Source organism: Mauremys reevesii, linkage group 25 (assembly GCF_016161935.1).
Source record: "Mauremys reevesii isolate NIE-2019 linkage group 25, ASM1616193v1, whole genome shotgun sequence".
Classification (NCBI taxonomy): Eukaryota; Metazoa; Chordata; order Testudines; family Geoemydidae; genus Mauremys; species Mauremys reevesii.
The window spans coordinates 5,743,563-5,766,658 of NC_052647.1; the positions used below are offsets into that span (position 1 = coordinate 5,743,563).

Below are 23,096 nucleotides of genomic sequence, written 5' to 3' on the forward strand. Positions count from 1 at the left end.
AACCTCACCCTGAGACACCCCCCTGCTGAGTTGGGGAACACCCCCATCCACTCACTGAGCTGCGCTCAGCTCCTGAGTACCCCCTCCTAGCCCAGCCTGGCATTGCTGGGCACCAGTTTCCTTGGGCCATGCATAGAGCTAGCCCCAGCTACTGGTAGGTCCCCTATGGAAGTGTGGGGGCTGGGAGCCAGGACTCTTGGGGTCTATTCCCAGCTCTGGGAGGGGACTAGTGGTTAGAGCTCGGGAGGGGTGGCTGGGAGCCAGGACTCCTGGGTTCTAATCCAAGATCTGGGCCTTGGAGTGGGTGGTGGTTTGTTGGGAGCCAGGACTCCTGGGTTCTAGTCCCAGCTCTGCTGCTGCCTGTGTTGTGAGCCACCTTGGTTAAGTCACATCTTATTTGGTCCCTTGGGCCCATGCTCCTTACTTGCTTGCTAGGGGGCAGGGAGTGACAATATTTGTAACCAAAGGCAAAGCTTCCCCATTTGTCTGGGCACGTGGACTCATCTGGCAGAAAACATACCCCACCCCGCCCTTGCCATGTGTGTTGCTGGGGAACAGGAGCTTCTGAGCTCCCCATGCCTTGGCACTGCACAGGGCAGATATCCACGGGTATGAGGACAAACGGCGCTTTGTTGGATTTCACCAAAAGCCCCATTTAGAGGAGCAAACAGCAGAAATATGGGGTGACATTTCCAGGAAAAGGGTTCCTAAATTCTCCACAGTTTGGGGGCTTCATTAGCCATAATAACCAGCTGGGCCTTCACTGACACCACCAGATATCTGCCATACCCTCAGGCAAATCACACTCTATTCAGCTAATGTTGGACATTGGCTCAGCAGTATCTATACTACCTGATTCCATCTACTTGCATTATTTTAAAGATGTGCCTCTTACTGAGCCCAGCCTTCACTTGGTGTGCTATTTGAAAAACCATACAGTCAGTGGTGAGATGCAGCCGGTTTGCACCGGTTCGCGAGAACTGGTTGTTAAATTTAGAAGCCTGTTTAGAATCGGTTGTTTCTGGAAGGACAACTAGTTGCAAAAGGGCTTTTAAATTTAACAAAGCTCTAGCAGCTCCCTACCCTTCCCGGCCCCAGCTCACCTCACTCCGCTCTGCCTCCTCCCTGAACGCTCCCGAGGCTTCTCCTCCCCCGTCCCCGCTTCCTGCGAATCAGCTGTTCGCGCGGGAAGCCTGGGAGGGCTGAGAATGAAGCAGCGGCTTCCACCAGGTGAGCTGGGGCCGGGGGCGCCAGCGGGAGGAGGGCTCCAGGCGCCACCCGGCGAGGTCGCGGCTGGACCCTGGGGCCGGGCGGCGCGGCTCCTGCTCTCTGGGTCCAGCTGCGACCTCGCCAGGCAGCGCGGCGCGGCTCCTGCCTGGCCCCTGGGTCCGGCCGGGACCTCGGCCGGGTGGCTCCGGTCCCAGCCCAGCTGGGCCCCCACCTCCAGGCAGCACGGTAAGGGAGCAGGGAGGGCGTGTTGGATAGAAGGCAGGGGAGTTGGGGGGCGGGTGGATTAGTGTCGGAGCGGTCAGAGGGCAGGGAAGAGAGGGATTGAACGGGGCAAGGGTCCCAGGGGGCAGTTAGGGGTCGGTATTCCAGGGACAGTCAGGGGAGAGAGTGAAGGGGTGGTTGGCTGGGGTCGGGGTCCCAGGGTGCCATCAGGAATGAGAGAAGGGGTTGGAGGGGGTGGCAAGGGGCAGTCCGGGGACAGGGAAGGGGGTGGCTCGGGCCCGGGTCCTGGGGGGGGGGCTGTCAAGGAACATGGGGAGGTTGGATGGGGCAGGAGTCCCCGGGGGGGGCATGACCCCCTCATGGGGTGAGGAGGAGGGAACCGGTTGTTAATATTTTGGCAGCTCATCACTGGTTATAACTTCAACTACAAAATGATACATACATATAGACAGCATAAACATAACCAGCAGCTCATAACCAGGTCTTAGACACCTTATATGACCCCCTTTACATAAGATTTGGTGCCACTACAGGACCTTGGTTGCAAACCCTGTTCTATATGGTCCCAGTTTATATCAATAACGTCACATCCCCAACGCAAAATTGATGCAGGAAGGGATGACACAAACATCACTGACTGCATCCCAAGTGCTCCCCATCCTTGGGTCAGTCTCACTACAGCTACTGTTGGATTAGAAGCCACACCAGTGTAACAGAAATGGTTTATCAAAGTCATGATCAATAACATGATTGAATCTCTTTACAAACTCAAGGTAAAACTTAGTTTGAACAACAGGGGATTGGATTTGCTTTTGCCTAACAGAAGTCACTGGCTGATGGGGTGGGCTCTCTGTGCTAACAGCTATTAGCAAGTCTTTCTTTTCCCTGCCAGCCAGGTAATCTGCATCAACACAAACACTAGCTTTTAACTTCTTAGCTGCTACCGATTCCAAGGCTGGACTCTGTCTTACAGAGATACCACACAAATCCAAAGGGTCTGAGGGTGAGAGTTTGCTTGCTCCCCTGCATCCAGAAGCATTCAGCCATAAAACTGTTTTGCTCTGAAACACCAGTAACCAAATCTGTCCTCAGACCCCGAAGCACAGACTGCTCACTCACAGAATCAGCATGGAGACATTCCTGTTCCAACACCATTGTCTTCCCAACAAGCTGGTCAAACCCAGCCACTTGGTTATAAGGCTGCTCAACTTCCTTAACTGCTTCTACTCCATCTGAGATCTTTTCAAAGCTACCCACACTGGATCTTTCAAAGGGAACGTCAGTGGATCCATTCACAACAGAAAATTTCTGGCTGTTAGGAACTGAAACTTCCTTGATTAAATCACGTTCACACCCTTCAGTTGCAGTAAACTGCTTCCACAGGTTACCATGAGGATTCCTTTCCCTAGGAGCTTCTCTAAGCAGCAATTCACCCCTCTCAGAAATTCTGCCCTTCCCTGCTTCACCTAGGGCTTGCTCTAAAGGAAACACTTTCCTGAGCAACCACAGACTCTTGCTGGGTCTCACTTACATTCAGAATCACCATCAGGCAGATTCCTACACAATTCCTTTTCAGGCAAACTTATAGACTTTCTAGATAACAGGTTAGAAGCATTCTCCTTCCCTTGGCCATGAACAAGTTCAGGAATCTTTTCCTTCTTGCTACAAGTTGTCAAACTGTTAGTAGGTAACACAATTAAATCACCTTCATGCTCTCCTTATGGCCTGGCTAGGGTATCACCCTGATTAGACAGAGTTGCTACACCCTTTCCAACCACACATTAGCAACTGGCAAACTACAAGCACCAGAATTGTCTGGTCTCTGGGACTTTGCTAAGACACTAACTGGATGCAACCTAGTTATAGTGCCATTCTCCCCAGCAGACACAAACTTAGGACCATCCCCTTCCTGGGCTTTAGCTGTATTTACAACCAACTCCGAGACAACTGAATCACCCTCAACCATCACAGGCTGAAAGGCACCTTCTGTCTGCTCCACAGACACAGAAGAGCCGGAGACACATTCTCCTTCACCAGACACACAGCTTGGGAGCTCATTTCCCTTGTCCCAGCACACAGGGCTGTTCACAGACAATTGCTTGGAGACTGGGGTAGCTTCCTCCATAGGCAAGTCAATACCCCTGACAGACACAGGCACATTTCCTTCACGGTCACATTTCTCCACACAGGAAACAGGTAAGGGATAGGACACTCATCTTCCACTATCCTTGTCTTCCCAAACTGCTGACTAGACAAAGCCATCAGCTCACAAGGCTGCCTAGGCTTCTCCAAACTTTCCCTACCAGGCACATTGCCACTCCCAATGGAGAAGCTGCTGCTTTTTTCACTACACTGAGCTGCTTTCAGCAAATCACAGTTACGCATTTCAGGTTCACTTTTACAAGCTGCACTAGCCACCAATCCATCACCCATCACAAATCTACCCTTTCCTTCCCCAGTTAGGGCTTCCACCTGACCTTTTCCTTTAATTTCCTCCTGAGAAACATTTTCCTCACCAATGAGATCTTTCTGCTCTTGATCTAACTCCAGATTCACTTCTGAGACATTAGACAGACATTTAGAAACTCCACTCACAGACACACTGCTTTCCTGCACAGACAAACCTTTGGAGCAACCTCCTCAGGCAAATCATTGCCCACAATAGACATAGGTGTAAGACCATTCCTGTCCTGTAACTGGCTACCTAAACTGAACAAAGCTTTAACATTTTCCCCAATTAAAAGATCTTTAGGCAATAACTTCCTTACCCCAGCTATACGTTCCTGCTTAGCCCCATTCCATTCGAGGTGGATTCTGGCTAAAGGCACACGGACAGGAAACTCATAGAGGATCACAACATTCACACTCTGATTTGGTAAATAATCTTCCTCTATGACTAGATCTGCTTTAACAAGAGTGATGTGAGATGCCGTAATTTGCCCTAAACAGCTTTTACCATTGACTTTTACACTCTCTATGAATTTTCCATTACCACTCCCATACATAGCACTGGCACAAATTATGGAGCCACCTTCTACTGAACACACAGTAACAGCATCTACATAAAAGGTGGCAGTGTTGGGGTACATTTGCAGTGATGAGCTGCTAAAATCTTAACAACCGGTTCTCTATAAAAAGTTCTGATTTAAGGGATGTGCCAGAGCATGTATTTTTTGTACCAACAGGGTTACCATACGTCCGTATTTTCCCGGGAGGAATTTTTAAATTTTAAAAATTCCGCCCAGACAGCGATTTAAGAACCGAAAAGCCGGACATGTCCAGGAAAATACAGATGTATGTTAACCCTACTTAAAGTTCTTTTTTAAAAAGATGGGCCTGAACTAGAAATGAGCTCCGTTTCACATGTGTGGGTCCCCGCCACTCCCTTTGGGGTGTGCTAGGGTGACCAGATGTCCCTATTTTATAGGGACAGTCTCAATTTTTGGTCTTTTTCTTATATAGGCTCCTATTACCCCTCATCCCCTGTCCTGATTTTTCACACCTGCTGTCTGGTCACCCTAGGGTGTGCACATGTGTGGGTCCCAGCTGCTCCATGCCCCCCCTCATTGAAGCAGGTGTGCAGGGTTACTGCCCTGGGAACTGCAGGGCACCACTGGACATGGGGCTGGCTGCAGGCAGGGGCGTGGGGCAGGGCTAGCTGGAGGCAGGGAGTGTGACACAGGCTGGCTGCAACAGGGGCTGGCTGTGGGCAAGTGATGCAGACGGGGCTAGCAGGGGGTGGCTGTGGGCAGGGGGTGTGGCAGGGGCTGGCTGCAGGCAGTGGGTGGCTGTGGCAGGGGTTGTGGGGGAGGGGGCAGACGGGGTGGCTGCAGGAAGGGGGTGCAGACAGGGGCTGGGGGAGGTGACAGGGGCTGGCTGGGGGTGGCTGGGGCGGGGAGGGATGCAGACAGGGGTGGGGAGGGTGACGGGCTGGCTGGGGGTGGCTGGGGCAGGGGAGTGGGGAGGTGCAGGCAGGGGCTGGGGAGGTGTCAGGGGCTGGCTGGGGTGGCTGGGGCAGGGGAGGGGGAGGTGCAGACAGGGGCTGGGGCAGGGGCTGGCTGGGGTGGCTGGGGTGGCTGGGGCAGGGGAGCAGGGAGGGGTGCAGACAGGGGCTGGGGAGGGTGACAGGGTCTGGCTGCAGCGGGTGGCTGGGGCAGGGGTAGCGGGGAGGGGTGCAGACTGGGGACTGGGGAGGGTGTCAGGGGCTGGCTGGGGCAGGGGAGCGGGGAGGGGGCAGGCAGGGGCTGGGGAGGGTGACAGGGGCTGGCTGGGGTGGCTGGGGCAGGGGAGCGGGGAGGGGGCAGGCAGGGGCTGGGGAGGGTGACAGGGGCTGGCTGGGGTGGCTGGGGCAGGGGAGCGGGGAGGGGGCAGGCAGGGGCTGGGGTGACAGGGGCTGGCTGGGGGTGGCTGGGGCAGGGGGAGCGGGGGAGGGGGGCAGGCAGGGGGCTGGGGGGGGGTGACGGGGCTGGCTGGGGGTGGCTGGGGCAGGGGGAGCGGGGGAGGGGAGCAGACACTCCCCCGGGGGGAGGGGCTGGGAGCAGCCCGAGCAGCAGGACGCAGCCGGGGACCCACCAGGCAGCAGCAGGAGCCACAGGGTCAGAGGGCCAGCAGCTCCAGACACCCCCTACGAGCTTTCTCCTCTCTCTTAGCAGCTTCTTTCTTTCTTTTATCAGACTCTTTCTCCAGCTGGGCCAAGGCTTGCTCCTCTTCCAATCGAGTTTTTGCCATTTTTTGCTCATGTTCAAACTGCAGGCTGTCTGCAGGATGGAATGGGTAACAGGGACAGAGCGCCCCTCTCAGCCTACAGAGGGGTCTCTCCAAGGCTGGTCTGGTCTGAGACATTGTGGTGAGGGGAAGCTTGTGCTGCCACGGCGTGTGTGAGTAGCAGCCTCTACCCTTGCAGCAGGGCCTTCAACAGCGCAGCCCTCCCCCACTTATGCCATTAACTAGTAGTAGGCTGTTTTCCTCTAGTGGTCTAGTCACGATGCCTTCCCTGTGAGCAGGTAATGCTGTCTCTGGCCCCACATTCATTTGGATACTTCAGTATAAAAGATCTGTCTCCTCTAGGGGGAATGTCACAAACTCTTGAGATTGGGGTGCACATTTTTCAACCCCCCCACTCCCCATGCAGAGTATTCAGCCTGGCATCATGGGCAGCCATATTGGTCCCTCTACTTGCTGTAATCCCCGCTAGCACTGGATTAAAGTAATGGAGTGGATGTGACGCGTTTGGTCACAGAAACCCCCTTGGAACTGTCACCTGATGTGCTGAGACTACCTCTGAGCCCATTTTCTCTGTAAGGTTGGGCCTCCAGGACACTGCATTGTTCAGCCAGACATGCCAGTCTGCTCCAGCACAGGGCCAGGGTCTGATCCACATGCCACAAAGATGCAGACTTAACTGAAAACAGTTTAAGAAGAGCCCCTGTCTCCAGCACCCAGACATCCAGCTCCCAATGGGATCCAAACCCGAGATGAATCCATTTTACTCTGTATAAAGCTTATACAGGTTAAATTCATAAATTGTCCACCTTTATAACTCTGATAGAGAGATATGCACAGCTGTTTGCTCCCCCAGGTATGAATTAATAAGCAAAAGTGATTTTCTTAAGTATAAAAGGTAGGATTTAAGTGGTTCCAAGTAATAACTGACAGAACAAAGTAAGTTACCAAGCAAAATAAAACAAAACCCGCAAGTCTAAGCCTAAGACAATAAGAAACTGAGTAGAGATAAAATCTCACCCTCAGAGATGTTCCAATAAGCTTCTTTCACAGACTGGACTCCTTCCTTGTCTGGGCTAATCCTTTCCCCTGGTACAGTTCTTGTTAGCTCCAGCTCAGGTGGTAACTAGGCGATTTCTCATGACTGGAAACTCCTTTGTTCTGTTCCACTCCCTTATATAGCTTTGGCACCTGGCAGGAATCTTTTGTCTCTCTGGGACCCCACCCCTCCTTCCAAATGGAAAAGCCCCAGGGTTAAGATGGATGCCAGTACCAGGTGACATGGTCGCATGTCCTGTGAGACCCCCCCAAGCCTTCATTCTGCCTGGCCTGACTCACAGGAAGGCTTGCAAGTAAACAGGGCCATTTACAACCAATTGTCCTAAGTGATGGGAGCCATCAAGATTCCAAACCACCATTAATGGCCCACACTTTGCATAATTACAATATGACCTCAGAGTTATATTTCATATTTCTAGTTTCAGGTACAAGAATGATACATTTATACATTTAATCATATGGGTGCAACATCACAATGGGCCCAATATTCCGTTGCTTTAGGGCCCTTTACGCTGCTCTGGCAGCATCAAGGGATTTTGAAGGAGCCTTAATCTGCTCCCCGACCCTCGCCCAGGTTATAACCAGCATAAAGAGGCTGGAGAAGAGCTGGCACAACAGCCCCTGGGGCAGGAGCTGGAGCCCTGCTAGGCTCTGGTTGTTCTAAGCTTTCCAGGACCCCACCAGGGCCTGAGCATAAGTTAAATGAACCCAAAGGCTGCTGTAGGTTACACTGAAGGTGGGGCCCAGCTTACTGGGGGTGTATCTCCTCTGGGACGGGGAGTCCGCGGGTTAAGAGCTCATCTCTCTCTTCTCGTTCAGGAAGTGGAATGAAGGGGAGCCCAATAACCTGTTCCTGAGCAAAAATATACGTACAGACGTGAGTTCAATCCACTGAGGTGCAGATTCACAGCAGAGATGGTGAGCTTTGTAGTGGCAAAGAGTTCTTTCAGAAATAGTTCATAGGTTATAGTCCAATGTCCAAATCTCATATTCAGGGCGTACCAGCATAACTGGGATCTCAATCTTATGACTCAAACTTCCCCTGATGAAGCTTAAGCAGATCTGAGATGACAGATTCAGGACCCAAGGCTCCTTTATACAATTTCATGTCTTTTGACAAGCTGGAATTCCCTCTGGGAACAAAAGGTAATTAGGATGACTTTGAAGGAGGTCCATCATCTGTACTTAGCTATACGAATTAACATAAGGCCATTTGCTTGTTCCTCCACCATTCACAGTCCATTTCAAAGAGAGATGACTACTGAGAGAGCCTGTGTTTACAATTTATTTACATGATAGGATCTTCTTTTGACCTCTGAATTATCGGAATACAGCACAGACAGAGACTGTTAATTACATTGTCCACCCTACCCATACATCTGTAAATACACAAAACCACAGACGTTATCTCCCCACATGCCTTTTGAGGGTTATTTATTTTGCAGAATGTTTAACCCTTTCTAGCCACGTGTCACACCCCTAACATGAGACTGATGTGGTAGGTAGGAGGAATAGCTCAGTGGTTTGAGCATTGGCCTGCTAAATGCAGGGTTGTGAGTTCAGTCCTTGAAGGGGCCACTTAGGAATCTGGGGCAAAATCAGTACTTGGTCCTGCTAGTGTAGGCAGGAGGTTGGACTCAATGACCCCTTAGTTCTGTGAAACAGGGATCTCTCCATATGGGGAAAGGAGTCAAGAAAAGCTGGCTGTATTTTAAAGAAACCTTATTGAGGTTGCAGGAACAAACCATCCTGATGTGTAGGAAGAAAAGTAAATATGGCAGGCGACCAGCTTGGCTCAACAGTGAAATCCTTGCTCGTCTTAAACACAAACAAACAGCTTACAAGAAGTGGAAGATTGGACAAATAACCAGGGAGGAGTATAAAAGTATTACTCAGGCATGCAGGAGTGAAATTAGGAAGGCCAAATCACACTTGGAGTTGCAGCTAGCCAGAGATGTTAGGAGTAACAAGTAGCATTTCTTCAGTTATGTTAGCAACAAGAAGAAAGTCAAGGAAAGTGTGGGCCCCTTGCTGAATGAGGGAGGGAACCTAGTGACAGAGGATGTGGAGAAAGCTAGTGTACTCAATGCTTTTTTTGCCTCTGTCTTCACAGACAAGGTCAGCTCCCAGACAGCTGCACTCTGCAGCACGGTATGGGGAGGAGGTGACCAGCTCTCTGTGGGGAAAGAAGTAATTCGAGAATATTTAGAAAAGCTGGACGAGCACAAGTCCATGGGGCCGGATGCGCTGCATCCGAGGGTGCTAAAGGAGTTGGCCGATGAGATTGCAGAGCCATTGGCCATTATCTTTGAAAAATCATGGCGATCGGGGGAGGTCCCGGATGACTGGAAAAAGGCTAATGTAGTGCCCATCTTTAAAAAAGGGAAGAAGGAAGATCCAGGGAACTACAGGCCAGTCAGTCTCACCTCAGTCCCTGGAAAAATCATGGAACAGGTCCTCAAGGAATCAATTCTGAACCACTTAAAGGAGGGGAAAGTGATCAGGGACAGTCAGCATGGATTCACCAAGGGCAAGTCATGCCTGACTAATCTAATTGCCTTCTATGATGAGATAACCGGTTCTGTGGATGAGGGGAAAGCAGTGGATGTGCTATTTCTGGACTTTAGCAAAGCTTTTGATACAGTCTCCCACAGTATTCTTGCCAGCAAGTTAAAGAAGTCTGGGCTGGATGAATGGACGGTAAGGTGGATAGAAAACTGGCTAGATGGTCGGGCTCAACGGGTAGTGATCAATGGTTCCATGTCTAGTTGGCAGCCGGTATCAAGTGGAGTGCCCCAAGGGTCGGTGCTGGGGCAGGTTTTATTCAATATCTTCATTAACGATCTGGAGGATGGTGTGGACTGCACCCTTAGCAAGTTTGCAGATGACACTAAACTGGGAGGAGTGGTTGATACGCTGGAGGGAAGGGATAGGATACAGAGGGACCTAGACAAATTAGAGGATTGGGCCAAAAGAAATATGATGAGGTTCAACAAGGACAAGTGCAGAGTCCTGCACTTAGGACGGAAGAATCCCATGCACTGCTACAGACTAGGGACCGAATGGCTGGGCAGCAGTTCTGCAGAAAAGGACCTAGGGGTTACGGTGGATGAAAAGCTGAATATGAGTCAACAGTGTGCCCTTGTTGCCAAGAAGGCTAATGGCATTTTGGGTTGTATAAGTAGGGGCATTTCCAGCAGATCGAGGGATGTGATCATTCCCCTCTACTCAGCACTGGTGAGGCCTCATTTGGAGTACTGTTTCCAGTTTTGGGCCCCACACTACAAGAAGGATGTGGATAAATTGAAGAGAGTCCAGCGGAGGGCAACAAAAATGATTAGGGGGCTGGAGCACATGACTAATGAGGAGAGGCTGAGGGAACTGGGATTGTTTAGCCTTCAGAAGAGAAGAATGAGGGGGGATTTGATAGCTGCTTTCAACTACCTGAAAGGGGGTTCCAAAGAGGATGCATCTAGACTGTTCTCAGTGGTAGAAGATGACAGAACAAGGAGTAATGGTCTCAAGTTGCAGAGTGGGAGGTTTAGGCTGGACATTAGGAAAAACTTTTTCACTAGTAGGGTGGTGAAGAACTGGAATGGGTTACCTAGGGAGGTGGTGGAATCTCCTTCCTTAGAGGTTTTTAAGGTCAGGCTTGACAAAGCCCTGGCTGGGATGATTTAGTTGGGTTTGGTCCTGCTTTGAGCAGGGGGTTGGACTAGATGACCTCCTGAGGTCCCTTCCAACCCTGAGATTCTATGATTCATATATTTAAATATTTTTATTTTAAAAGGGCAAAATTAGAGCCCCAGATACACTTTAAGGATCTCCCCAGATTGATAGGAGCTGTGTTTACATTGAATTATTTGTAAGGCCAAATTAACATAGCCATTAGTGTTCTTCAGAGAGCACTTACTTTGGCATTCAGCCATGGAGGCTGTGAGCTGTTGTACTTCAGTTTCACTTCGTGCACAGCAGTTCAAGCTTGTAGTAGTTTTTCTGCTGTGGAAAGTTTTAGAAACATGTCTATGCATTAGCTGTGAAGCCACAACATTATTAGGCTTTTTAACACAAAGTGTGTTCTTGTAGAACCAAACAACATAATCAGAAGGGTTTCTCTTATGTACCACTCTTAACATGTTCCAGGGCTTTTTCCAAAAGACCTGCACATTTTACATTTTTACAGTTCTTGGTATCAGCAACAAGTTAGTTACAATCATTAGCAATAACATTGTCAGAGTTCCTTCCCCACTCTGAACTCTAGGGTACAGATGTGGGGACCCACATGAAAGCCCCGTAAGCTTATTTACCAGCTTAGGTTTACAGTAAGCTGCCACCACCAAGTGTGTTCCAAATCTTAGGGAAGAGCCACTTGGAACTCTGCCTTTCCCCAAATATTTCCCTAGTCTCTAACCCCCCCCTTTCCTGGGCAGATTTGAGACTAATTCCCCCCTTCCCCCAATCCTTACACCCCTTTTCCTGGGTGAAAAGGAAAGGCTTGAGAGTATCCCCTCACCAGTTAGTCCTGGTGAACACAGATCCAAAACCCTTGGATCTTAAAACAATGACAAAATCAATCAGGTTCTTAAAAGAAGAATTTTAATGAAAAAAAAAGGTTAAAATCATCTCCGTAAAGTCGGGACGGAAAATAACTTTACAGGGTAATCAGATTCAAAGAGCCCAGAGGAACCTCCTCTAGCCTTAGGTTCAAAGTTACAGCAAACAGAGGTAAACCCTCTAGCAAAAGGAACATTTACAAGTTGAGGAAACAAAGATAAAACTAACACGCCTTGCCTGGCTGTTACTTACAAGTTTGAGACTGGTTCAGAAAGATTTGGAGAGCATGGATTGATGTCCGGCCCCTCTTCATCCCAAGAGAGAACAAAACCCAAAACAAAGAGCACAAACAAAAGCCTCTCCCCAACAAGATTTGAAAGTATCATGTCCCCTTATTGGTCCTTTGGGTCAGGTGTCAGCCAGGTTACCTGAGCTTCTTACCCCTTTACAGGTAGAATCATAGAACTTAAGATCAGAAGGGACCATTATGATCATCTAGTCTGACCTCCCGCAAGATGCAGGCCACAAAAGCTGACCCACCCACTCCTGAAATAATTCTCTCCCTTGACTCAGCTGTTGAAGTCCCCAAATCCTGATTCAAAGGCATCAAGTAGCAGATAATCCTCCAGCAAGCGACCCCTGCCCCATGCTGCGGAGGAAAGCGAAAAAAGGATTTTGGTGTCTCTGGCCAGGAGGGACTTTATAGTATTGTACACAGGAGGGTTGTTACCCTTCCCTTTATAGTTATGACAAACATTAACATCAGTTCTGTCACAAGGGTACATTTACAAACATTTTTGTCGTGCCAAGTCTTTGGTTTAGACAAATCATTCTTTAGGTCAGCTTGTTCAATATCCCTTTTGAACCTTTGCAGCTTTTTCTTGACCTTCCTTAACATAGGCTTTCAGTTGAACCATTTCCTTGGGGGGTTGGTATTTTAGGGTTAACCTGTGGCTTTATTTGCATGATAAACTTGTCCTCTTTCTCCTTGTTCCAGAGGGTCAAAATCTGAACTCTTTTGCTTCTGAAGTCTTTTCCCATAGCTCACCACTAGATGGCAGGGGAGAGCTCATTCAGACTCTGCTTACATCTGTAAATACATAAAACCACAAACCTTATCCCCCCAGGTCTCTTTGGAGGGATATTTATTTTGCAGGATGTTTAACCCTTTCTTGCCGTGCGTCACAATCCCCACGGCACTTTACCCAGCATGCCTTGTCAGCCTCTAACTCCCATGAATCTCTCTAGACTTGAACTCCCAGAATCCCTCTACTCTGGGCAACAAGCAGGAATGGAGGGGAGCTGGACCTGAAGCCTCTCTTAAAGGGCCTCCCACCATACCATGAGCTGCTCCCATTTGCAGTAGATTTGCTGGTCGTTTGTAGCTGGGAGCTGCGAATCAATCCTTATGCTGAATCCCATGGCATCTAGGGTTACCACCTGTCTGGTTTTCACCCGGACAGTTTGGTTTTTGGCTTCTGTGCCGGGCCTATTAAAGGTTGTCAGGTGACTGGTTTTCAGGATCTGGCAACCCTAAATGGCACCCAAACCAAAAGCCTGGTTGTCACAGGGTGAGGGAGAGGGCTAGCTTAATGGCTTGAGCATTGGCCTGCTAAACCCAGGGTTGTGAGTTCAATCTTTAAGGGGGCCATTTAGGGATGGATGTGGGGAATTGGTCTTGCTTTGAGCAGCGGGTTGGACTAGATAATCTCCTGAGGTCCCTCCCAACCATAAGATTCTACAATTAACCCTTGCCAGCCCCAGCTCCTTCTCAGCTAGGGCAGCCTCCTATCTGCAGGTGGGAGGATCCAGGAAGGGAGAGGAGCAAGTGATAGGGATGGGGCCTTGGGGAAGAGGTGAGGCAGGGGAGGTGCCATGGGGGTTCAGTTACCAGCAATTAGAAAGGTGGCAACCCTAACAGCATCCCTCAGGCTTTTGACTGATGTGGGATCCCAGCATGAAAATGGCTACATTGGGAACTCACACAGATCCAGCTGGCAGTCAGCAGCAAACCCTCCATTACCAACGTATTCCTCTCCATGGAGACAGGCAGTTGCTGCCATCCCCTAGCGTTACAGGCGGGCTCCTCACGCTGCACATGGCCACTCAGGACACCAGCCTGGTTGTGGCAACCTTTCCCCTCTCCTGATCCCAAGGCCATTTCTGTTTGCAGTGTCCCAGAACCAAGCAGATTGGGAGAAGATCCGAGCAGAGGTTGCAGCACTGCAGAAAACAGTAGGTGAGAGAATCACAGAGACGCTTCTGCCTCTCATCATAGTGAGAGTGAGGGACTGCGAGGTCACGGTTGTGGGCTCTGTATCTACCTGAGGCTATGGACTTGGGTGAGTTTTTTATTTGGTGTATTATGGTAGCTCCTTGGAGCCCAGTCATGGCCCAGGACCCCAGTGTGGCAGGCGCTGTACATGATTAGGTGTTTTATGGTAGCTCTGAGGAGCCCCAGCTTGTACAAACACAGACCAAAATGCTTTCAGCCTAAGCAAGTCACCTCTCAGGACCCAGGTGTCCATGGCATGGAGAGTCTGTAGCCACTGAGGGCTCTGTGGCTGTCCCCGGCCTGCCCAGCTGGGGCTCTCAGAACACTGCAGGGACGATGCAGAGAAGGTCTTTGACTTTCTCTGGCTTGGGCGATGCAGGGAGCCAGCCCAGATGCCCAGAACGGTCCCTTCTGGCCTTAACATCTGTGGGTGAAATCCTGCCCCCCCCCAGAAGCCAGGAGGGGTTTTCCCTGTGCCCTGCCCCTCTATGAATCTCCTTTCTGCTCTGAAAGCACAGTCCCTACCTCTCCAGCTGAGCCTGGGCTACACGCAAAGGTTGTGCTCCTCGAGTTATATTGGTCCATTTAAAGCAGTACAATCCTCCTAGTGGAGATCCAGTTATCCTGGTATAAATGTACTTACACCAACACAGCCATTCCTACACAGGGAGGGAATACACTCGACTTGTAAAAGGCACCTTCGACTCGGTATAACTGGATCTGCTGTAGGGGTTGTACTGGGATACCTAGACCAGTTTAAAAAAGAATCATATCCCTAAATGAAAGAGTTATACCAATACAAAGGCTGGGGTAGGGCAGATCTTAAGAAGAATCTCCATCAGCAGTATAGGGTCTACAACACACAGCTAAACAGTAGAGGGTACTAGAGGGCAAGGAAGATATAATAATCCCTAGCTCTTGTATACTGCTGTTCGTCAGTAGATCTCAAAGTACTTTGCAAGGAGGGCAGTATCATTATCCCCATTTGACAGATGGGGAAACTGAGGCACAGGGCAAGGAAATTACTTGCCCCAGGGCACCCAGCAGGTTAGTAGCAGAGATGGGAATTAAACTCAGATGTCCCGAGCCTCAGGCCAGTGTTCTCTCCACTGGCCGACCCTGCCTCCTTCACACATTGCTCAGTTCTGTAGGTTTGGTACCCACCCACCTCTGGTGGGGTTCTGCTGAACAGTGGCTGTCCTGAAGCGTTTTAGATGAACTCTTAGGGGCGAGCGTCGATGGTTTAATTAGCGCTGAAGCAATTAAAAACCCTTCAGAGTGATCGATTTTTAAAGAAACACGAACAGAAAATAACTTTGTTACCAATTCTCAAGTAGCTGGTTCGGCTGCCCAGGAGCCAGCACCTGGCTCAAGGGCTGCCAAAGCCCTATTTGGGGTCTTTAAGTAGGACTTAAGCAGCCTGGGACTGTCCCTCTGCAGTCGCCTAAAGGGACCAATCCTGTGTCACACCGGGCCACAGGTGGTGTGAAGGGGATGGAAATTGCCTGTGCCCTGGGCAGGGGGGAATCACAGATTGGTGTGGAGCTGGCGTCAGAGCCCTGCACCCATCCGGCTCCCAGCCCCTGGTGTAAGGGATGGATCAGGGGCTTGGCTGGAGTGTGCTGCACCATGGTTATTCCCTGCTTCCCAGAGGAGGCAGAGCGTGAGTTAGAGCAGCCCAGAGGCTGCTCTGACTGTTGCCAGGGGCCCAGGTTCCAACCATCACAGAGGAGACTTCGAGCAGGGCCCGTGGCATCTGTAAGCGGCCCAATGTTGGGGGCTGAGCAAGAAGCTCTGAGATGACAATGCTGCACTTTGGCTGCTAACCTCCTTTCCTCCACCAATCCAGAGGCTGTCCATCTTTCGGTGTCTGGGGAGCTGGCCGTTGTGAGGGAGCTTCACAGTAAAATGCAAGAGGACATCACAGCATTACAGAAAAGAGTGGGTGAGGAGCACAGTGCCAGCTGCCGTGCCCATGCTAGGGCAGCAATCAGAGGGAGGTGGCAGCAGACACGGGCCCGCAGGGCCAAATGCTCAAGAAAGCTCTTGGCACACGGCAGCTCCCCTTGCGGGATTCTCTGTTGTTCTCAGTGAGAGCAGGGCCGGTGCAAGGATGTTTCAAGCCGTAGGCAAAACTTCCACCTTTCGCCCTCCCCTGTCCCCGAGCCCTGCGGCGGCTCCCTGCCTCCCCCACCCTGAGGTGCCCCCCCTGCAGCAGCTCCCCAGTTCAGTGGGGAAGGGAATTGCAGGGGTATTTTCAAGCAATCACCCAGACAAACCTTAACTGGCTCCATCCTGAACCTTTCCCCCACACCAGGTTATGTTTCCTGCATGCAGCCATCCCCCCACAAGCTCAGGCTGAGATCTAGACTGAGACCACACCCACTCCTTTCACCCACCACCCAGGAACAGCCCTCAGTCCCAGCTGGATTTGAGGTGGTGACATATCTATGACATTTAAGCTCCTTCCCCCTGTCCCCCAGCATGTCACACTTCAATCTTGTTATCCTGCTAGCACCCTCAGGGGCAGGGCTATTGTTCAGTTGGGGGAAACTGAGGCATAGAGAGATGCAGGGACTTGGCCAGGGCCACATAGGGAGTCAGTAGCAGAGCTGGGACTTGACCCTGGGTTTCCTGAGTCCTAGGTCAGCACCCTGCTCACCAGGCCATCCTTCCTGGCATTGGCAGAGTGCATGGCCTGTCCCCCACCCATTCAGCCCCTTAGTCTGTTCTTGTCTATTGCAGGCGTTCTTGGTGAAGAACCGCACAAAGTCCCGGGTATACTGGCTGGGGCTGAGTGACAAGAAAGTGGAAAATCAATGGCTCTGGGTGGATGGCTCCCCTCTCAAACTCAGGTACGTGGGGTGAAAGGCTCCATGCCCCCCTGCCCCACCCCTTGCTCCCTGCTGTATCACTTCTGAATTTTGGATGATTGTATGACATTGTACCATGAAATGACTGGGTCATGGAATGCCTATGTTTGTGTGGATGCCCCAGAAGGTAGCAAGGTCGGCATGTCTCTGCCAGGCCAGACACAATGGGGACGGACCAGCATGCAACATTACGTTAAACACCGTGGGACAATGTGTTTCCTCTGCCTGGGAGATGCTGCTTTCTGCTCTTGTCCAAGGTGAGGGAGGCTTGGAAGTAATGGAAAGTTACCACAAGGCAGAACAAAAGAAGCAGGAGTTTGGAAAGGGACACCCAGTGGGGAGCTTTCTCGGGGACAGAGCCACCTTGCACCAGATTAAGGGCTGGGCTACACTAGAAAATCAGACTGACCCACCTATGTGGGTGAATAATCCCCCCCCCCCCCCCGAGCAATGTAGTTAAGATGACCTAACACCCAGTGTGGAGGGCTCAGTCGGTGGAATAATTCTTCCATTGATTTAGCGCTACCCGTCTCGGGGAGGTGGATTTCCTCTAGTGATGGGATAACCCCTCCCGGTGCTGTATTATATGGCTGTCCAGAAACTGGTAATACTGTTCAACCTTTCTTCCTGTAGTATATGATTACTCAAAAAGAACAGGGGTCCTTGTGGCACCTTAGAGACTAACAAATTTATTTGAGCATAAGCTTTCGTGGGCTACAGCCCACTTCATGGGATGCATAGAATGGAACATCTAGTGAGGAGATATATACGCATACGGAGAGCATGAAAAGGTGGGAGTTGTCTTACCAACTCTGAGAGGCCAATTAATTCCCACCTTTTCATGCTCTCTGTATATGTGTGTATATATATCTCCTCACTAGATGTTCCATTCTGTGCATCCCATGAAGTGGGCTGTAGCCCACGAAAGCTTATGCTCAAATAAATGTTAGGCCTTGGCTACACTGGCGCTTTACAGAGCTGCAACTTTCGCTCAGGGTGTGAAAACACCCCCCTGAGCACTGCAAGATACAGCGCTGTAAAGCGCCAGTGTAAACAGTGCTGCGGCACTGAGAGCGCGGCTCCCAGCGCCGCAAGCTAATCCCCACAGGGAGGTGGAGTACGTGCAGCGCTGGGAGAGCTCTCTCCCTGCGCCGGCGCTGCGACCACACACACACTTCGAAGCGCTGCTGCAGCAGCCCTCCCGCAGCAGCGCTTTGACGTTTCGAGTGTAGCCAAGCTCTAAGTCTCTAAGGTGCCACAAGGACTCCTGTTCTTTTCGCGGATACAGACTAACACGGCTGCTACTCTGAAACCCGTGATTGATTATTGGCTTTTAGCAATAAACTTGACTGGTATTGATTGTTTGGTCTCTTGAATATATTTCATAACGAGCCAAAGCGTGGGCAAGCCATTGACTATACTATTTAGCATCTGCTTTTAGGCTGTTTTATACGTGGATTGTTCATTTTCGCCAATGAACTCACACAGACAAATGATCAAAGGCAAAACCACCGTCTCGCCCGTGCGGGAACGCTTTTCTCAGAGCGATCGCTCCCTAGCTGACCTTCCCATACTTGTCCTCAAAGGCAAACGGCACAACGCTTTCAAACGGCGAGGCTGCTAGACACCAAAAGCCATGCACTTACCAGGGACGCTGGTTTTATGGCTCATTACAACAGTTTTGTAACACACCGTGCTGCCCACCTCAAACCCTTTATGCATAACACTCTTCCCCCCAATTGCCCCCTTCATTTCCAGTGACCGCCCCCACCGCGTATGACCCCTTCTGCTTAACGATCTGTGCCAGCTTGGATTTTGCTCGCTCTGCTTCCTTCCCCAGAGCTGAAGAAGGGCTCTGAGTTGCACAAAAGCTTGTACCAGAAGTTGGTCCAGTCAAAGATATTAACTTCGCCCCCCCCCCCCCGCCCCGGTTTCTCGTTGCTTTGAGTGAGTTGTGCTCTCCTGGGCTTTACATGATTAAATATAATGAACATAAGCTGATAGACTGAACAAAGAGCATGTGTGTGTGTGTGTGTGTCTGTGAGCGTGTGTGTGTGTCTGTGAGCGTGTGTGTGTACGTGTGTAACTGCTTCTCAACAGAGGCGGGTCCCTGAGAGGGTTAAACTGTAGGTCAGAAGCGTGGCACCTTTTGGGCGGAGTTCTGGGGGAGGCTGGTTTAAGTACAGGGGAGTCTGAAGGGTCAGCGCTGTGGCCAGAGGGGAGCAGACAGTTGGACAGCTGGGTCCAACGCTCGGCAGGGGGAGCTACAGGGAACATCTGTGCCATTACTGTGCACCCCAGGTTTGGGGCAGTGGCTGGTGTCTGTTCAGATTTCCGGAGCTTGAAACCCTTCGGAGATTCAGGTGCTGAGGCTTGGATTCCCCTCAGAGCAGTCCCAGTGGGTGGCCCTTTCCTCGAGCGGCAGCGCTCACCATCTGCACGTGGGTGACTTCCTCTTGCCCAGCCCTCGGGCAAGGGTGGACCCGCCTCCAAACGGATCCACCCACTTAAAAGACTTTGCTGCCTTCCACCCCTGCACTGTACACCTGGCAACCCATCGTTCAAGCTGTGCTCCGGGGGTGTGGGGTGAATGGGGCAGGATGGGGGAGGGGGAGCTGCACTCCAGGGGTAGGGAGTGAGTGGGGGAGGGGGAGCCATGCTCTGGGGACCTGGGGGTGAGTGAGGCAGTACAGGGGAGGGGCAACCATGCTCCAGGGGTGGGGGGTGAGTGGGGCAGTACAGGGGAGGGGGAGCTGCACTCTGGGAGTGGGGAGGTGAGTGGAGGAGGGGGAGCGGGGAGGGGAACCATGCTCCGGGGTTGGGGGTGTAGTGGGGCAGGACAGGGCAGGAAGAGCCATGCTCTAGGGCCAGGGGGTGGGGGGTCAGTGGGGCAGCACGGGGCAGAGGGAGTGCTGCTCCAGGGGGGGGGGTGATTGGGACAGGATGGGGGAGGAGGAGCCACGCTCCAGGGGTCAAGAGGTGAGTTGGGCAAGATGGGGGAGGGGGAGCCTTGCCCCATGGTTGGGGTGAGAGGGGCAGGATGGGGAAAGTGGACCTGCGCTCTGGGGTTGGGGGTGAGTGGGAAGGACAGGGCAGGGGAATCCATGCTTCGGGATTGGGGGTGAGTGGGGCAGGATGAGGGAGGGGAGCCATGCTCTGGGGGTTGGGGCTGAGTGGGGTAGGGGGAGGGAGGAGTTGCACTCTGGGGTTGGGGGTGAGTGGGTGGGGCAGGATGAGGGAGAGGGAGCCACGCTCTGGGGATTGGGGGCTGAGTGGGGTGGGGAAGGGAGGGGATCTGCGCCTGGGGTTGGGGGTGAGTGGGGCAGGATGAAGGAGGGGAGCCATGCTCTGGGGATTGGGGCTGAGTGGGGTGGGGAAGGAGGGGATCTGCACTCTGGGGTTGGGGTGAGTGGGGCAGGATGAGGGAGGGGAGCCACGCTCTGGGGATTGGGGGCTGAGTGGGGTGGGGAAGGGGAGGGGGATCTGCACTCTGGGGTTGGGATGAGTGGGGCAGGATGGGGCAGGATGAGGGTGGGGAACCCGAGCTCCGATGGTCGGGTGTGAATGGGGCAGGATGGGGAAGTGGGAGCCACGCTCTGTGGGTTGGGGAATGAGTGGAGTAAGGTGGGGGAGGGGGAGCTGCATTCTGGGGTTGGGGGTGAGTAGGGCAGGATGGGGGCGGGGAAGTTGCGGTCAGGGAGTGAATGGGGCAGGACAGGGGAGCAGCCAGTACCCCGCTCCCCCGTTCCCATGTGCTCCTCCAGGTTCCAGCAGCTTCTGCTCGTCCTGCCCCCGGTGGCGGAGGCTGCTTATTGCGATTAACTGGAGTGTCAGGGGCTAGTCAGCACTGCTGGCCAGACACTGCCAGGTTCCCTTTTCGACTGGACTTTCCGGTTGAAAACCAGACACCTGGCAACCCTTACTCAGAAAAACACGGTGTGATTGAACTGTGCCCTTCTGCCAGCTGGAGTTGGCAGCCACCAGGGCTGGGTTTAATATCCACAGCCCCCACCCAGTAATCTGGGAAAATCAAACTCTACGGGGTGCCTGTAAGAGGCAACACTTCCCCTTTCATGAGCACTGAGTCTGTGCGTGGCAGAGAACATTTAATAAAAAGGGGGAAGGAACCCGGCATTAATTGGGGGAAACACCACAGCCATGATTCAAACACATCTGACCATGAGCAAAACTCCCACCCCAGAGGACATTGGGCCGTGTCCTTTGCCTCCGTTTTTCACCATGGTGTGAAAATCCAACAAAAAAATGTCCCTTTAACACGCACTCCCCTCTCCCTCTGCCACACCCCACTCACAGCTGCTGTCCTTGGTCTGTGGAGACCCAGAGCCCAGCGGTGCCTTCACATGCGTTCACACGGGGGGGGGGGGGGGGGGAATTGAGCAATGCCTTCACTGCCTGCTGCTGCTGCGTGTCGTTCACTCTGCTGCTGTTGTTCGTGTCACCGTTCACCACACTGTGCCATCTGCTCCGTCGCCGCCGGCCCTGTGCCGTCCCCTTCTGCTGCCTCCTGCCTCTCTACTGTGACCTCAGTGGGGGAACCTCACCGCTAGTGCAGGCCGAGCCGCCTCTTCCACAGAAATGCTGCCCCACAACAGATCTAAGCAGCCCGTGGACCTGATGGAGTCTAGGTACCTCTATCTTTAAACTGGCCTGGCCCAGCCCTGTCCCTTCTCCCTCAACACTTGGCTCTGGCATCCGACCCCCTGCTTTGTGAGCTCAGTTCGGCGGAGGGGGACCCCGTCAGCCAGGGCCGGCTAAGCACAGTTCTGCTGCCCGTTCCTCTTACAATCAGGATAAAAATATTTCAGTCCCCTGTGTTCTAAAGTCATTTGTAACCCAGCACCAGCCAAAACGGATGATGTGGGCAATGGAGCTCTGTCTGCCTGATACCCAGGCCGAAAGTGTGTCTATGTAAAGACCGTCTGGCCCTGAAACCTCCTCCCCACCCCCTGCAGCTCATCACTAGCTGCTTCAGACCTTGCTTCCATAATTATTAACCAGTCTAAGTTATTAACTTACCAGGATGCTTTTACTATGTAATTAACCAATTGTAGTTGGGGGTTGGACTAGATGACCTCCTGAGGTCCCTTCCAACCCTGAGATTCTATGATTCTGAGATTCTATGAAAATGGTGATACTTGGTCAATCATTGTGCTGTGACAAGTATATATAAAACTGACATACTGTTTAAATATGATTATAGAGTCCTCTAGCAAATGAAACCATGAATTCACCCTACTGTGGCTCTCTTGGGTAATGCTGAGTGCTAATTTGGCTCCTGAGGTCTGAATATCACTGCTACAGGTTGAGGGTTTGATCCCGACAACCCTCCTGGTTATGATATCTTTAAAATTAGCCTGGGGAGAACAGTCCTGCTCTGGGATGATGGACCAGATGGGACCTAGCAGGGCTCTTCCCCTTTTGAAGGTGTGACTCACTCAGGGTCACCACCGCCCCGCGCAGGAGGTAGGGTGATGGGCGGTGCTCTGACATTGCCCACGCAGGCCGCACCATGGGACTACTAGAGTCATGCGTGTATAAGCCACTGCGTTATGGGGCAGGAAGCCCAGCGGGAGATAACAGCAGAGCACCCGGGGCACCCACCCAGTCCTCTACCCTTGGCCCCAGAGGGGAAGATGCCTGCATGACTGAGAGATCCGAGGGGACCCAGAGCAGATGCCCAACGCACCTGGAGAACCTCAGTGGGACCAGGAGGACCCAGGAACATGGGCTGGGGTCTGTCCCCTCTCTGTGGTGAGACAAACCAGCTCCTTTGCTGGCTGATGAGGAACCTGCTGCTCCGTGTGTTGCTCATTTCCTGGGGATGGCAGTTGGGTTCCTTCCCTTTTTGCTCCTTTGTGGTGCTGGAAGAAAGTTCAAAAAGCAGTTTGTTTTTTTCCTCTTTTCAAAACCAGATCAGAAATGGGGGTCTCACCTACCCTGCCATCCCTAGAAGCCCCAAGGGTTAGTGGGGAGCTGGCAGGACTGACAGGGTCACACCTGGGGAAACTTCACTGCCTGGCAAGTGACGTGATTATTTTCCTCCAAAGGTTTGGAAACTATTTGACCCAACATCTGCTCCCATTTACACCAGTGTAAATCCTGAGTCACACTGTTGCCTTCAGGCTAGATTTACAATGGTG

General features: G+C 52.0%; 1 protein-coding gene and 1 long non-coding RNA gene across 4 annotated transcripts in view; both read left to right on the forward strand.

Annotated features, from left to right (window-relative positions):
- Window positions 1-23,096, forward strand: part of LOC120391433 — a 341,872-nt gene that overhangs the window by 2,631 nt on the left and 316,145 nt on the right. The window lies entirely within an intron of this gene.
- LOC120391414 (hepatic lectin-like) overlaps window positions 7,974-23,096 on the forward strand; it is a 35,945-nt gene continuing 20,822 nt past the window's right edge. The window contains exons 1-4 of one of the 3 annotated variants that reach the window (XM_039515089.1): window positions 7,974-8,151; window positions 13,961-14,026; window positions 15,912-16,007; window positions 16,808-16,917. In XM_039515089.1, coding sequence (XP_039371023.1) covers window positions 16,882-16,917 — 36 coding nt within the window. In that variant the 5' untranslated portion in view covers window positions 7,974-8,151; window positions 13,961-14,026; window positions 15,912-16,007; window positions 16,808-16,881. Of the gene's footprint in view, window positions 8,152-13,960; window positions 14,027-15,911; window positions 16,008-16,807; window positions 16,918-22,519; window positions 22,708-23,096 lie in introns of those variants that run through there. The other 2 variants (XM_039515088.1, XM_039515090.1) reach the window with 2 other exon arrangements.